Consider the following 13,918-nt stretch of genomic DNA (forward strand, 5'->3'; position numbering starts at 1 on the left):
GTAATTCACTATTGTTGCTGGTTTCACACTCCACCAAGCTCCTGTGAGCATTTCTGCTGCCTGCCGCACATTAATCGCGTCAGGCTTCTACATTCTTAAATTTATCGGAATTCGGAATGCGATGCACACGCCACTTCGTGTAGTTTCGTAACGCGGTAATGGAGGGCGGTCGGCGCGGTTCTCAATGTAAAAAAGTGGCAAAAAGGGCAGGTTGAACTTGTTTAAGTGTTCAGAATGACCTAGGACACATGGGATGGCGCCCCGAAAACTGTTTGTAGAACTGAAATGCACACTACACTGATGTTCGTTAAACTGAAGGACGTTTGCATTGGGTTCAATGGCGCTACGGTGTGGGGTTTCTAAAAAGTTTTTACAACTGAATACTTCGTTTAAATGAAGTTCGTTCAAGTGGTATTTTACTGTAGTATACATTTCTGCGCCCATCATACTTTTTTTTTTTTATACAGTGCTCAGGCAGTGTAGATTTGTTTATTTCACTTGCAAGGGCCATACACTATTTTGAAAAAATAATGAGCAACAGTGTTTGCTTGTTTATCTTTTCTGAATTTATTTTTTGTGCTGACCAGGTATTCGATATTAGATTCGATATTCGAAGCCATTTTTTCTTCATAATGTATTCGATTCGTATTCGAAAATTTCAATATTCGCACACCCCTAGTTTTAATGTGAGGTGACTAGAGTCAAGGCATTTTCGCTGCGGCTTCGATCCGAAGCATGCTAGGCCTAGCGACACCGGCTGAATGGCACACTACTGCTGTGCACAGAGTTAGCAGCGCTAGGGCACCGCACATTCGCGGTTCCTGGCACATGGGATGACGCGTGCATGGTCATAGCGAGTGTCGTAGGCAGTAATCATCTATTAGCTCCCAGCCAAATGTACCACATGAGCAGAGCTATGCACAGATAAAGCAATAATTTTCAGTTACTTTTTTTTCTTTTGAATTTCCTAGTTGGGAGTGCGGCCCTTACACAGGAACAGCCCTTACACGAGTAAACATGGTATATACTGCCTTTACCTGACAAGTATGGCTGGCAGACTGGTAACTACTTTGATTACACCAAGCAAAAGCTTGCTTCAAAACGTGCACTGCTCTTGGCAGTTTTCTGCACGTCTAAAGCATCGATTTCAAGGTTCATGTGACCCGTCTAACGCGCAGCGACGTGAGCGCACGCGCGCCTCAGTACAGATTCTCAGTACGGAGAATGGGCATGGATTCTTGCAGGATGATAGCAGGGGTGCCTGCAGAAAAAACATTAGTTTTGACAGCAAATGTTGCGGGTGCAACATTGCAACAGCAAGTGTTGCGGGTGGACAAACACGTCCACTGCCCGAGAATTTAGAAGTACCACGAAAATCGCACCACAGCGCTCATTTCGAAACTGTGAAAGGCCTAAGCTGACAGGTTTCTGAAATATACACGTTCATTAACTATACAGTCCAATCTGTCAATGTTCTGGCCTGATTTCAGAACAATGCAACTGCTGCTTCAGAAATATTTCTTGCGGGTCCCCTGAAGATAATGGAGCTCGCAGCCCTATCAAAGGCCACACAGTAATTTAAGAAAAAGGTAGCGAAATAGGCAGCAACCTCATAGGCACAGGCTTACTGTTATGCGCAAATTTTTCAAGAAGCTCTCACTGGGGTTCACTCTGTTTACAGGCACTTCGCCTAAAACATCCGAGGCCAATACGACATGAAATGACCTGTTCCCATGCTGCATGAGGGATTCCAATACAGTTAAACTTGGATGTAACAAACCTCCATATAGCGAATTCCTTGTTGTAACGAAGCTTTTTAATTCTCCAACGCTGCCCCCATTGAAGCACGTGTATTCGAGACCTCCATGTAACGGACGTGTTGCAGGACCTTGGTATAACGAACTTGCTAAGCTGACTATTGGTTAGCATGTGCCGAGTTACGAAAATTGACAGAAACGTTCACGACGATAAAGCGCCAACTGACATGAGAGGAAAGTCAACGAGAGACTGCAGTTGAGACAGCACGTCATGTTCCAGCGCCGTCACCGCATCTCCGTTGCTTTCACTTTTCAAACACGATGAATACAGCACAGCGATACCACGTGGCACTACAACAGTTCATGCTCAGAAGGAGCATAACAAAAACGAAACTGCAAGAGCAGTGCATGCCCAGCGCATATAGCTCTCGCGCGTCTGGAGTGGGGAGGGTGGAGAGCGTCAGCGACGCAAGGCGAAGAGTCCGTTTCCTGGGGCAACAGTGGCGGGCAGACCGACAGCACATGCGGGAGGAAGTATGTGCCTCCGCGGCTGGTCTACCCTCTCCAGATTGGTCGCTATGCCCCCGCCTCTCCCACGCGGCAGAGGTGGCCGCGGCTTCTGCGGCAGTCGCGCCATCAGCACGATCGCAGAACATATATCCGTGTTTATGAGACTTCAAGTAATGGGGTTTTTCTGTAAACATTTTCACGGTGATTTCACCTACATTTATTTCTTATTTTGATTTCCATTCTGAATTGCCCTTTCCGGCCCTCTCGCGAAAAGTGCATGTAACGAAAACCTGGATTTAACGAAAAATGCCAGACTTTCTTCAACTTCGTTATATCCAGGTTTCACTGTATTCATCTGACCAAAACACTAACAATGTCCTCAAACAATTGATTTACCAGAGTGACAACTTTATATTTGCTTTCGCTGACCCTTTTGAGAGAGTTAATTTCCACGCTCAACACTACTCGAGGTAAACCATCACCTTGGGCCTGTCCAGGTAGTTTGCTGAGACAGCACACTTGGCAAGTTGCTCATAGAGGACTTTGCGTTGATCTCTATCGAGCTCCACAGCATCGAGGCTGTCTGAATTCAGGCCATTCATCATGATGAGGACGGTCGCAACTAACTGCTCCGTTGTCACCTGCAACAGTAACCACAATGTGAGGCAAGAAAAATGCACAGCGAGTGAGAGAGGCTGCACCGCCTTATCAGAATAAAAACACGGACACATTTATCGCACTGCTACTCATGCCTTGCACTGTACTATGGAATAGTACGACATCAACACAAAACATACTCTGCACAACGGACAGGAGACAGAAAAGATGCAAACAGGACGAGCGGAAACTACTTTAATGAAGCGACGCCACCTTCGTCACCAACAATACGCACAAGCAAGAACTTGATGACCGTCAAATGTGCCACCAGAATCAGCCCATTGAACACAAATTTATTTGCTTATCATACAGAAGTGTCAAAGCCTTACTAACACACTTTTTAAGGCCATACCTCACTATCTTCAGAGAATTTCACACCTTTTTTTTCCAGTATATCCAGAAATGCTAGCCATAGGGGCCTGCATTTCTTTTCACCAATCTCTATACAGTGCATCAATGAAAACAGATTCTCCTCCAACCTCCTTTGTTCCCGGAAACCATTTTGTGGCTCCCCTAGCACCCCCTCATTCTCCACCCAAGCCTGCAGTCTGTCCTTTACAATCTGCATCACCACTGACGTCGCTGTTATGGGAAGGTAGCTGTTTATGTCAGCTTTGTCCCCCTTTCCCTTATACAGTAAAACCTCGTTACTACGAACATCAGATTAACGAAATTCTCAGATTTACGAATTTTTTTAAAATCCCCGCCAAAATGCTTATATTTTAAATGTAAAAAACTTTCAGTACTACGAATTTCAAATTACCGAATATTTCAGAATAACGTATGTAATTTAATCTCGCAATCATCGCAAGACGCTTCGTTATTGCAAAGTTCCGTCAAAGTTTCGTACCAAATCCCTGAAGCTGACGCCTATCATCATCATCATCCGAAGCAGCAGCTATGCGCTGGGGAACGCGTTGCAACGGATACAGCCCCAGCGGCATCGGCATCAACTCTAGTGTCGCGTTAAATGAATATAGGCTAGGCGGCGCAAGCTGCCGCCCGATACAAAGGGTAAGGCCATTATCATCCATCCAGCGTGTGATCGCATACTGCGCCGTAGTCTTAAGGCTATTCAGCACAGTGTCACCACGTCGACAGCGAACGGTAGGATCTGCAAAGTTATCGGCGCTGTGATTGTGTTGTGCATTAGCTTTGCTGACAATGAGTTCTCCTGGCCCCCGCGTTAAAAAGAAGCGACGCCAGTTTTCGCTTAAAGAAAAAGCGGACATTCTGTTGCAGCTGAATGCTCAAAGATCGGGACAAGATCATAAAACTACATTGAGAGTCGCTCCCTCAAGAAAACGTCTGCGGCTGGGCAACTACCATGGACAGCGACTTTTGAATTATGTGCCCAGCGACAGCGTGGCGGCTACATTCGCGGAGCTCACCACCGAAGACATCGTGAATCAAGTGCGTGAGCAAGAAGAATGTAGTAGCGATGAAGACGATGCCGACACTGGATCAGCGCACGAAGAGGAAGAGATTGTTTCCGGCTCGGATGTCCTAGTCTTTCTAGAAAAGACCCGATCATTCCTCGGGCGCTGAAAAGATGTCCCCGATGTCGTGCACAGGAAGGTCGTGGATGTGGAGGCGTTCGTCCTGCAGCGCTTGTCGTCTACTCGCCAGAAGAATATAACAGACTTCTTCAAGCAATAAATTGTAGTTAAACTGTGCCCAGCGCTATCGTTTATTATTTACTTACCAATACATAAATCTGCTGCAAAGGTACGTAATTTTAGTTCTTGTGATGCATTACTGGCATGAAAATAAAGGTTTTTCAGTACTACGATATTTCAAAATAACGAATTAAATTCGGCGGTCCCGTGAAGTTCGTTGTAACGAGATTCTACTGTATATCATTAGTAAGGTGGAAAGTTGAGCTAGTCAAAGCTGATTCATGATGTAGTTAGCGCCAAAAACGAGGACCGCAGTGAGAGAAAGATGCAACACGAGCGCTCGTCTTTCTCCCACCTTGGTCCTCGTTTTTGGCACTAACTACATCATGAATTATATAGACCTCCTGCATGTTTGTAAACAAACGAGGTGGCGCTGCAGTCACTAGCGAGCTCGTGGTAGGCAAAAGGTCGGGGAGTGGCGTCGCGGATAGGTGTTGAGCGCGGGTTTTCAAGGCTTGTAGGCGCGTTTCCAGTTTCTGCGAATCATAGCAATGGTCGATGCTTCCAACTTAGTAATTTGTTGAAGTACACGAGCTCGCGTTGGCCACATGCGGCCTATAAAGAGAAATAGTTTGCCACTGTATTGTACATATGGTTAGTAGTAAACATGTAGAAAGTGTTCCTGCCGTTTATTTATGCGCTAGGAATTGAATAAATCAAGTTTTGGCACTCTGCACTAGCCGGAATGATTTTACTTCGGGACAATAGTGAGGGGAAGTGCTGGCCTTGTTTCGTCGGAGCAGACATGCGCTCATCGTCTGCTGACATACGTACGTGTCGCGCTGTGCGAAAAGTGGGGACAGCGTCGTGTCCCTGATCTCCTGTCTCACTTAGCACTGTTTTTAGCCGCATGACCACGCACCAGCCAGGCCGACTTGTCCTCTTGTTAAGCTGGTCGATTTGGTGAAAATTTGTGATTTCTAGAATTGTTTTCTTTACTAGCCCTGAAGTCTAGTTTCGTGACAAAAAATTATAGCAAAATATTGAGTACAAATTTATAAATTACGCTTTTTAGAAGTGTGGTCGTCAAAAATTGTGAGGTAATTTCTTTGATTTCAGTGCCGCATTTCTTTGACCAAAGCGAAAGCGAAGATGCCATAAACGAGGGAATAAACTTTAAGGTTTGTTTTGTGACCTCTCACATTTTCTGCGACTGCATCACTCACCTTCGTAATTCGCATGAAAATCAAATGATTCCATTTGTCGCAAACTATTCCTGAGACGTTGAGGAGCGTAATAATTTTTTTAGATTTTTTTCCCTACACGTGCAGTACTGTGTTAGTTATTTCTTGTAAGAAAGGTTTTCATGTAACTATGCTTGCATAAGTACTGATCATATAGAAAAAGAACTAATCGCGTCATCGTACACAACAGGGCTTTATGTACATGCTGGCATAAAAAAACCGCACTATCTACTCAATTATTTGAGACCTTGGGGGGACTTGACGACGGTGTTAATTATAATTACCCAGAACTGCACCAGGTATAGCTATAAATAAAAGGAATTACTGAAACTAGCATAGGAATTTCATATTTGCACCAAGTTTAGTTACATATCGCATGAACGAATAACGAAAACACTTTTCATTGCCGCGTCCCCTCTCAATCTCGCCACGTGTCTGTTAGTAGCACTCCTGCGGCTGCTTCTTTCCAAACAAGCTTCGCGATCATGTACTACCTCATGAAACATGACATATGCATGATGCAATGAAAAAGCATATGGCGTTTAGCACACTTAAGGTACGCTATTCTAAGCACACCAACGCGACCGCGCAAGATTGACACAACTTACCAGACTTCTTTCTACTCGAATGAAATAATTACGTCGTCATATCAAGAAACAGTTTCAAGTAAATATTAAATGTCATAAAACGCGCCATTAAAACATGTTGTGCTATTAACAAAAAAAACGCATTCCTTGGGGGCGAGTGAACCTGTCGGCGCCCCGTGCACTCCGGCTCAAGGTGATAAGTACGTGTGCAGCTGCATATGTCTTTTTTTTTCCTTGAGCAATTAGCCTACTATCCTGAAGTTCAGGTGAATGAACGCAGTAACTTGCATGCTATTAAGTGCATTGAGTGGCAGTGCCTATCGACTCCCAGACTTCGCGCTTTACTACCGTGGCCCAATGCCTGTTAGCCAGTTTCCGAATGCGGCATTTTATGCGCGAGAAACCTATCGAGGCTAATTTAATATTTTTTATGCTACTACGCAGATCCAGCCGTGACGCAGCTGGTCAATACATGCTGCTTCTGCAGTGCACAGGCTTGAAGCAGCCGCCGGTAGCTGCAGCAGCTGCGGTAGGCATGGGCAAGCGGAACCTGTTTTGCCTACCATGCGAAAGTCGCTGCTAACATCAGCGCCACCACATCTTCGTGACGTCGCGGGGTGAAGGAGGTCCATACCATGTTCATTCTGCTTAATTGCCATCCATCGGGGACTTTGCCATCCACTATCATTTTGCTCACTACCTCTCTTAATGTTTGCCTGGATTTTGGTCCCAGCTTCTTCATTAGCACAACATAGCCGCTAAGGCGATGCTGCGCCATCTAGTTTGTTCTTCAGAAACTAGATTAATTTTCTGTGTAGACTGCAATTTTCTCAAGAGGCATGAATTTTTGAGATGCCCTTGAAGCGGAGGGTACAGCGTAGGGCGCTCCCAGCGCGGCGACAGTGCGCGCTCGCAAAAACCCCGCTGCACACGATTCTACTCTATCGGCGGCAGATATCTTCAATGCATTGAGTAGCAGGGTCTCTAACGATGATATCGCACCGTCGGATTTTGGTTAAGATGCTAAAACTGCGGAAACAGAGCACAGAACATTGGCCAGTTAGTTTCACTTTTGGTTTCCGGTGGGAGCTTCGTGCACCTCCGCGTTATTGGAACCAAGCCCACTTAGAGGAAGCGATTCTTATGGGAAATCCAAGGAGTGCACAGAATCAAAGGTGCAGTGACAGCTAACGAGAAAAACCACGCTAGCAATGCACATGCACCGCACCAATTGGGAGCACGCGTGGTGCGCGTGCCCAATGGAGCAATGCAGCAACTCGCCACGGTGATGCCTCCCTTGGCACACGTGAAATCTGCAAAATGAGGATCGTGGCCAAGTTAGCGAAGAACTGGAGAAGATGGGACAACGCATGCACTGCCGGTGTCAGCCGTAGCTCAGAATGCAAAAACAAAGAAAAACGCGCCAGCACGTTTTCTTTCTGTGAGCGGCGCACCCCTAAGAAACGTTAATGAACTGCTCCACCAAAGCTCCCTACCATGCTCCCTACTTTCTTCTCTGAATGGGCCTTTTGCACAGGAGAATGCATCCGCTGTTTCTCCCGCCTGCGTCGCCACGACAAGCAAGCATCCTCGTGTGGCCGGTGGCGGTATCTCCGAGTGCATGGTCACGGATTCTTTCACTTTCGCGCGGTCGTTGCACCAGCTCAGTCCGTCGATCGGATCCACACATAGCCGCTTTTGTGTTCTAAGCATGGTTTGCTGGTGCGGTTGTAGCGTTTCCATGTTTTTGTTTCTTTTATTGTTGACATTCAATCACCAGATTTACTTGTTATAACTGATAATGTGCTATGACAGCATTGCTATAAGCGGTTTATTTCACCATGGTAAAGCTGACGGTGCCGCGACTGACCATTGTTGTATTCGATATATAACAGGTATTGTTATAAGTGGCTTCGACTGTACTTCCAGTTGTTTTTTTTTGTCGAACTGTAAAAATCATATCAAGGGAACAGAGCTGCTGCGGTGGCTCAGTGGTAACGGAGCTTGGCTGCTGGCCCGAAAGATGCGGGTTCGATCCTAGCCGCAGCGGTCGAATTTCGATGAAGGCGAAATTGTAGAGGCCCGTGTACTGTGCGATGTCAGTGCACGAAAAAAACCCCAGGTGGTCAAAATTTCCGGAGCCCTTCACTACGGCGTCACTACCAAACCATATCAAGGACACACTGAAAATAGCCTTTTCAAAGAGCGTAAAGAAAAAATTTCTAGGTCAAAGGGTACAGTAAAAGCTCAGTAATTCGAACTCTAAGTGGACCGGAAAATTGTTCGAATTAAGCCCAGTTCGAATTATCAAATGGGTAGAATGAGTGGTTAAAGCACCCCGCCGTGCGGGCAGAACCTCAAGCAGTCATATCTAGACTTGTTATCGCGAGCTAGTCGCTACTACACATTTGTGGCGGGCACATTCTGATTATTAAATTCATCCGGTTCTTTTGGCAAATGAAATCAACTGATCGGCCAGTTATGCGCCAGAAACAAGTACTGGAATGCATTCGCGTGAACAGCTAGCTTTACTGCTGGAATATATGACGCTATTTATGCTCCAAAACATGTTTATTTATGGAGGGTTGTCAAAATTAAAAGTAATCGGCGAAGTGCATTTGCTTGCGTTTCTTCTGCCGAGACTCCATCAGCATCATCTGCAGCTTGCCCAAAGCTCCTGCGCAACGTCAGAGTTCTCACTGATGGAGAAGTGGCGTGCTGCAACATCGAGCGCCGACACTACTTCACGTGCACTTGGCGGTGGCATAGTCCTGTCGCCACCATCGGACTCATCACTGTCGGCTGTTCTCACCGCACGCGAGCCCTGCGCCATCTGCTGGCAGCACGCAGCCTCAATTATATCGGCGTCACTCAAGGGCTCCAACATCTCCACGCTGCTGTCCACGTAGCTTGCGTTCGCGGCATCAACAAAAGCTGTCATCACCCGAACTGCCATATTACGTTGTTTACACCACATGATCGCGACCCAGCGACCGCGGTACAACGAAAATCTGGAATGGCTCGCACCGAAGCATCAGCGGTGTGCTCCAGCAGCGAAAACCTGCTACGGCATGCACCGGAACACGGGCTCCATGAGCCTCGTGCACTCGGCTTTTTTTTTCCATTGTTTTACATCTCTGCTAAATTTGGAGCGTGTTTTACTCGCTATGCTATCTACGAGGAGCGGTGTCAGCCTGTGGCTCCAAGTTCGAATTAACCGTTGCGGATGCCAACTTGTTCGAAATATCGGGTGTTTCCCACATTGAAATACACGGGGCTGTTCCGGGACCCGGTGTCAGTTCGAATTAACGACAAGTTCAAATTAACCGAGTTCAAATTAACAAGCTTTTACTGTATTTGAGTTATAACTTTTACATTTTAGTACCAAGTTATAAAAACAATTTGAACAATTTCGTAATTTTTTAAAACTTCAAAATAAATTATTGGTTATTGGCATGTAAATACAAATTTTTTGTTCCTTTTCAACTTTTTGTTGTGTATTTCAACTTTTTTCACAACCTTTAAAACAAGTATTTGTGTTGAAATAAATTTGATTAGAAAGCGAATTCTATTTCAATCATTGTGCATGCTTTTACCTATCACACTTTTTCTATAAAAAATGTTTGTCTGAGACCTATGAAAAACAGTCCTTCTGTGCATATCTTATCCCTATGCGAGATTAGCAAAGCTCGCGCCAATTCATCATGAAATGCAGGTGGTTGCATGAGCGGGGATGCATAATCAGAGTTCTACTGCATACGATAAGGAAATAAAAATTCCTGTTAAATGAGCAAGTTTTGGTGGAGTGTCTGACGGCCATGACATTGCTGCACACATGCACTGTTGGTGATAAAGGAATGTGTCCCTTCAATGAAGTAGTTCTGTGCTAGTCTTGTCTGCATCTTCTGTGTCCTGTCCACTGCACAGTTTGTTTTATACTGATGCAACTAGTGGTTACATGGGCACCTTTCATGTTGCTTCATAAATTGCATCATTTGCTCAGATCAGGCATACAAACACAAGAGTGCATGCTACCATTAATGTGAATACTGCACTGCGTTCTAGATTCCCCCACAGCACTCAATGGTGTTCCCTACTGGAAGCTTGCATGACTGAACAAAGGTAGGCAAGCAAGTCAACAAATAAAATAGAAATGACACATGACAACCTGCTGAAGCATGTGGTACTTAGAACAAGAAATACATAATAATCTAAGTAGCATTAACAAAAACTGGAAGGCCACGTTTAGCATCAAACTTGTAGTCCTTCACGTCAGTATGGTTTTGGTTTTTTCCTGCAGTCTACTTTTCCCCAATCCAAACCTTTGTCAAAAACAATTTTGTTCCCGCACGCACAGCACCCCAAAGGTGCAATTCACCACAGGCTCATACTTGTAGTTTCGTTAGTGCTGCTGGTTTTTTTACAATTAAACGGGCCCTGAAAGGAGCTCCGAATAAAGTTGCTGTATGCCTATGATGTTAAAAGACGCCATTCCACAAATATCCTCCAGCAAGAATTTTTTTTAATGCGTTTTGTGGCAGCTGAGCTATCTGTAGTCAAAATTTGAATTTAGGCGTCTTTGCACCTTCCTCCCTCCTCTTGCATGCTGAAATGTCTGCGCTCCTCCGCAGGCCCCACTCACAGAACCAGAAGGAGGGAGGAGGCGGAGCTTCCGGCCGCGGCCATGGTAGCTGTGTGACGTCAGAAAGATGTCACGGCGAACCAATGACAGCCCTCCGCTGCTGATTTAACGAACGCTGCATGACCCAGTGCGTACGGATTCGGGCGAAAGCTCGGCCCCGCAGGTCACAGCAAGGCGTGGAAGCGCAAATTTTGAAAAATATACTGTAAATGATCGGTCCGCTTTTGAGGTCCTGTACTTGGCATGAGCACTCGGTGGCCTGTACTCTACATAATGCAAGTGTATTATAGCCAACCTCAAACACCCTTTACAGGGACCCTTTAAAGGAGTATAGACACTAAACTTCTCTCAGCACATTTTCATCTTTCATACAATGCATTGCACATTAGTAGACATGGATCACCACATAATATTACCCCAATGACTGCTAAATAATTCATAACTGAATTCTTGTTGACGCTGTTTTGGTTGCAGTTTCAAGAACTGAACAATGGCTGTGACGTGCAAAGTGCATTTAGGAAGCATGAGACATGAAACAAAAAACTGCAGTTTAATCGCCAATGCGTAGTTTTAATTTACTACAATGCTTAAGCCAGCCAGCTTCAAGAACTAGAATGACAACGACGTATCAACAGTTATATTGCAGTTTTTTTCACACCACCTGTGACCTAAAGGCCACTTTGATGTCACAGCCATTGTTCGGTTCATGCAACTGAAAGCGGAAAAGCATCATGAAGAAATTCACTTACAAATAATTTAGTGGTCGTAGGCAAATTCCACGTGGTGATCCAACTATCCTAATGTATTATGCATCATTACGGAGAAGAAAACATGCTACCAAAATAACGTGTCTAGAGTCCTATAAATTACTACAAACACCAAATTGTTGCTTGCGTGCATTCTCATTTCAAATGATGCAATACACATTAATATACACGGATTACCCCAAGATATTTGCCCGCAGCATGTTATTTACATGCACACAAAATGCACACACACATGGGTTACCTTGGGGAGCTGCTTCAGGGACTGCTGAACAACTCTTGTGAATGCGTTCAGCCAGAGCTGCTTCCACCGGCTGAGCTTCTTCATGCACCAGACAATGCAGAGTGCATGGATAGAGTTGAGCAACTCCCCTTCTTCCAACAAATCGCTCACACCTGCATTGCAAGAGCACAAAAGAAGTGAGCTGGCCACTATGCTGCCTAGCAAGGGTATCAAGTTCCTGTGCTGTCCCCCACACTTGCGCCTTCCTAGAGTACAAATGCTCCGAAGAGTTTATAATTTCCACAGCATATCCTGAACAGCACGCATGTCAAACTCTGCCCCATAGCTTTTAACAAAGGCGATACCACACTGATGTCCCAGGGCTTATGCAGCCGAATGATTGCAGAGTATACCTTGGCATGCCCCCCAAATGAGAAGACAAGCACCAAAGGCTGGTCATGGCAAGTGTCACCTTGAAACTATCGTGAAAACCAGCAGCAATGGTGCACTATTGGCACAAAGCACTGTAGCAGAAAGGCTCCCAAGTGAGTGGCCCATTTTTATTATTAGTGCAAAAGCAACACTACGGTGGCTAAACCCCAAGGGCTGTGTTAAGTGAAACAAATAAAAACAAATCAAACAAATATTGCGGCATGAACAGATCAGCTTCGCTGGCCAGTGCACAAGAGCACTGGGCTATTGCCACAGCCGATCATGCCTCGTGTTAAACTGCAGCACACTCTCACACTGTGCATTGCACATCATCGCGTTCAACTTCCATCTGCAGCATGAAGACACAGACAGAGAGACAGAGAATTCTTTGTCTTCATTGCCATCATCGTGCACCCAATTCTGCTTTCGCACGTTCATAAAATTTAAGCAAAAATTCAAATTTTTTTACCCAGAATACTTTAAGGTATAACACCACTGAAAGGAAAAATGTTTATTTGATGGAATAAGATTTCTTTTACTGCTCTGAATTGTTAGGCATACCATGTTAATAAGATCAGCGGGTATAAAGCATTGAAAAAATATTTTGTAATTTTTTAATCATATCTTACTCTGAAAAGTGCTAAATTTGCCTCTCACGCCAACAATGATACCTCGCAAACAATCAAGTGCACAGCATTGTGCTTTGGAATTTATGCAGGTCTACATATTACATGTGCATTGAACAAGAACAAATAGTCTGTGATGAGTTCGCCAGGAATTATTGCAAAAAAACTCAATACACACTAATACTACTGGCTTTCCAAAACCGCGGATGTTCAGATAACAGACACCATGAAAAACTTTAAGAGGATCTCAACAATCCCAATTCACTGCATATCTCGGTATGTAATAAATGAGCATGCCAAGTTTCAAGAAAAAAATTTTCACCAAGTGTAACGTTATCTATGTTGGCGTAAACTAGAGTGCCAAAATGCTCCATACCTACCAGAAAGTTCTCCTCATCTTTATATGCATGTGTGGCAGCTCATCTTTTTCTTTACTTTTGTTTTTGGTCCATTTAGCACGGTGCAAGTAACAATTCAAATTCAGCCTGTAACTTTTGAATGCCACTAGCTATAATCATAATTTTTTGTGCAAAAGGTATAAGAATGTTTGTGGTTATAAATACAAACAAAAATTTAAAAATCATTTTTCAAGAAACTATGTTTCAAGAATGTTGTCGTACCTTAACTCTTTCGCTACCGCACCATACGCGACCGGACGCATATGACTGACGTTTTGAAAAAGCCACCGAAAATTCATTTCGCCCTTGTGGACACGCTGCGCCATCTAGGTTGCTTCTACAGAACCAAGTTCATAATTGCAGCTTTTGTTTTCAGTTTAGAACGTGAGGGGGCACCGTGAAAAATAAAACTCCGAATGGCCACAGCAGCGTCAGCCGGCGAACATGGCGTCCGCCTTG

General features: G+C 44.7%; 1 protein-coding gene across 3 annotated transcripts in view; it reads right to left on the minus strand.

The window, feature by feature from the left end:
• Positions 1-13,918, minus strand: part of LOC144116357 (condensin-2 complex subunit G2-like) — a 194,193-nt gene that overhangs the window by 163,655 nt on the left and 16,620 nt on the right. For all 3 annotated transcript variants that reach the window (XM_077651127.1, XM_077651126.1, XM_077651128.1), the window contains exons 4-5: positions 12,025-12,176; positions 2,750-2,908 (exon numbers count right to left, since the gene is read on the minus strand). In XM_077651127.1, the coding sequence (XP_077507253.1) occupies positions 2,750-2,908; positions 12,025-12,176 (311 nt within the window). The remainder of the gene's footprint in view (positions 1-2,749; positions 2,909-12,024; positions 12,177-13,918) is intronic.

This window comes from Amblyomma americanum, chromosome 1, assembly GCF_052857255.1.
Source record: "Amblyomma americanum isolate KBUSLIRL-KWMA chromosome 1, ASM5285725v1, whole genome shotgun sequence".
Taxonomy (NCBI): Eukaryota; Metazoa; Arthropoda; class Arachnida; order Ixodida; family Ixodidae; genus Amblyomma; species Amblyomma americanum.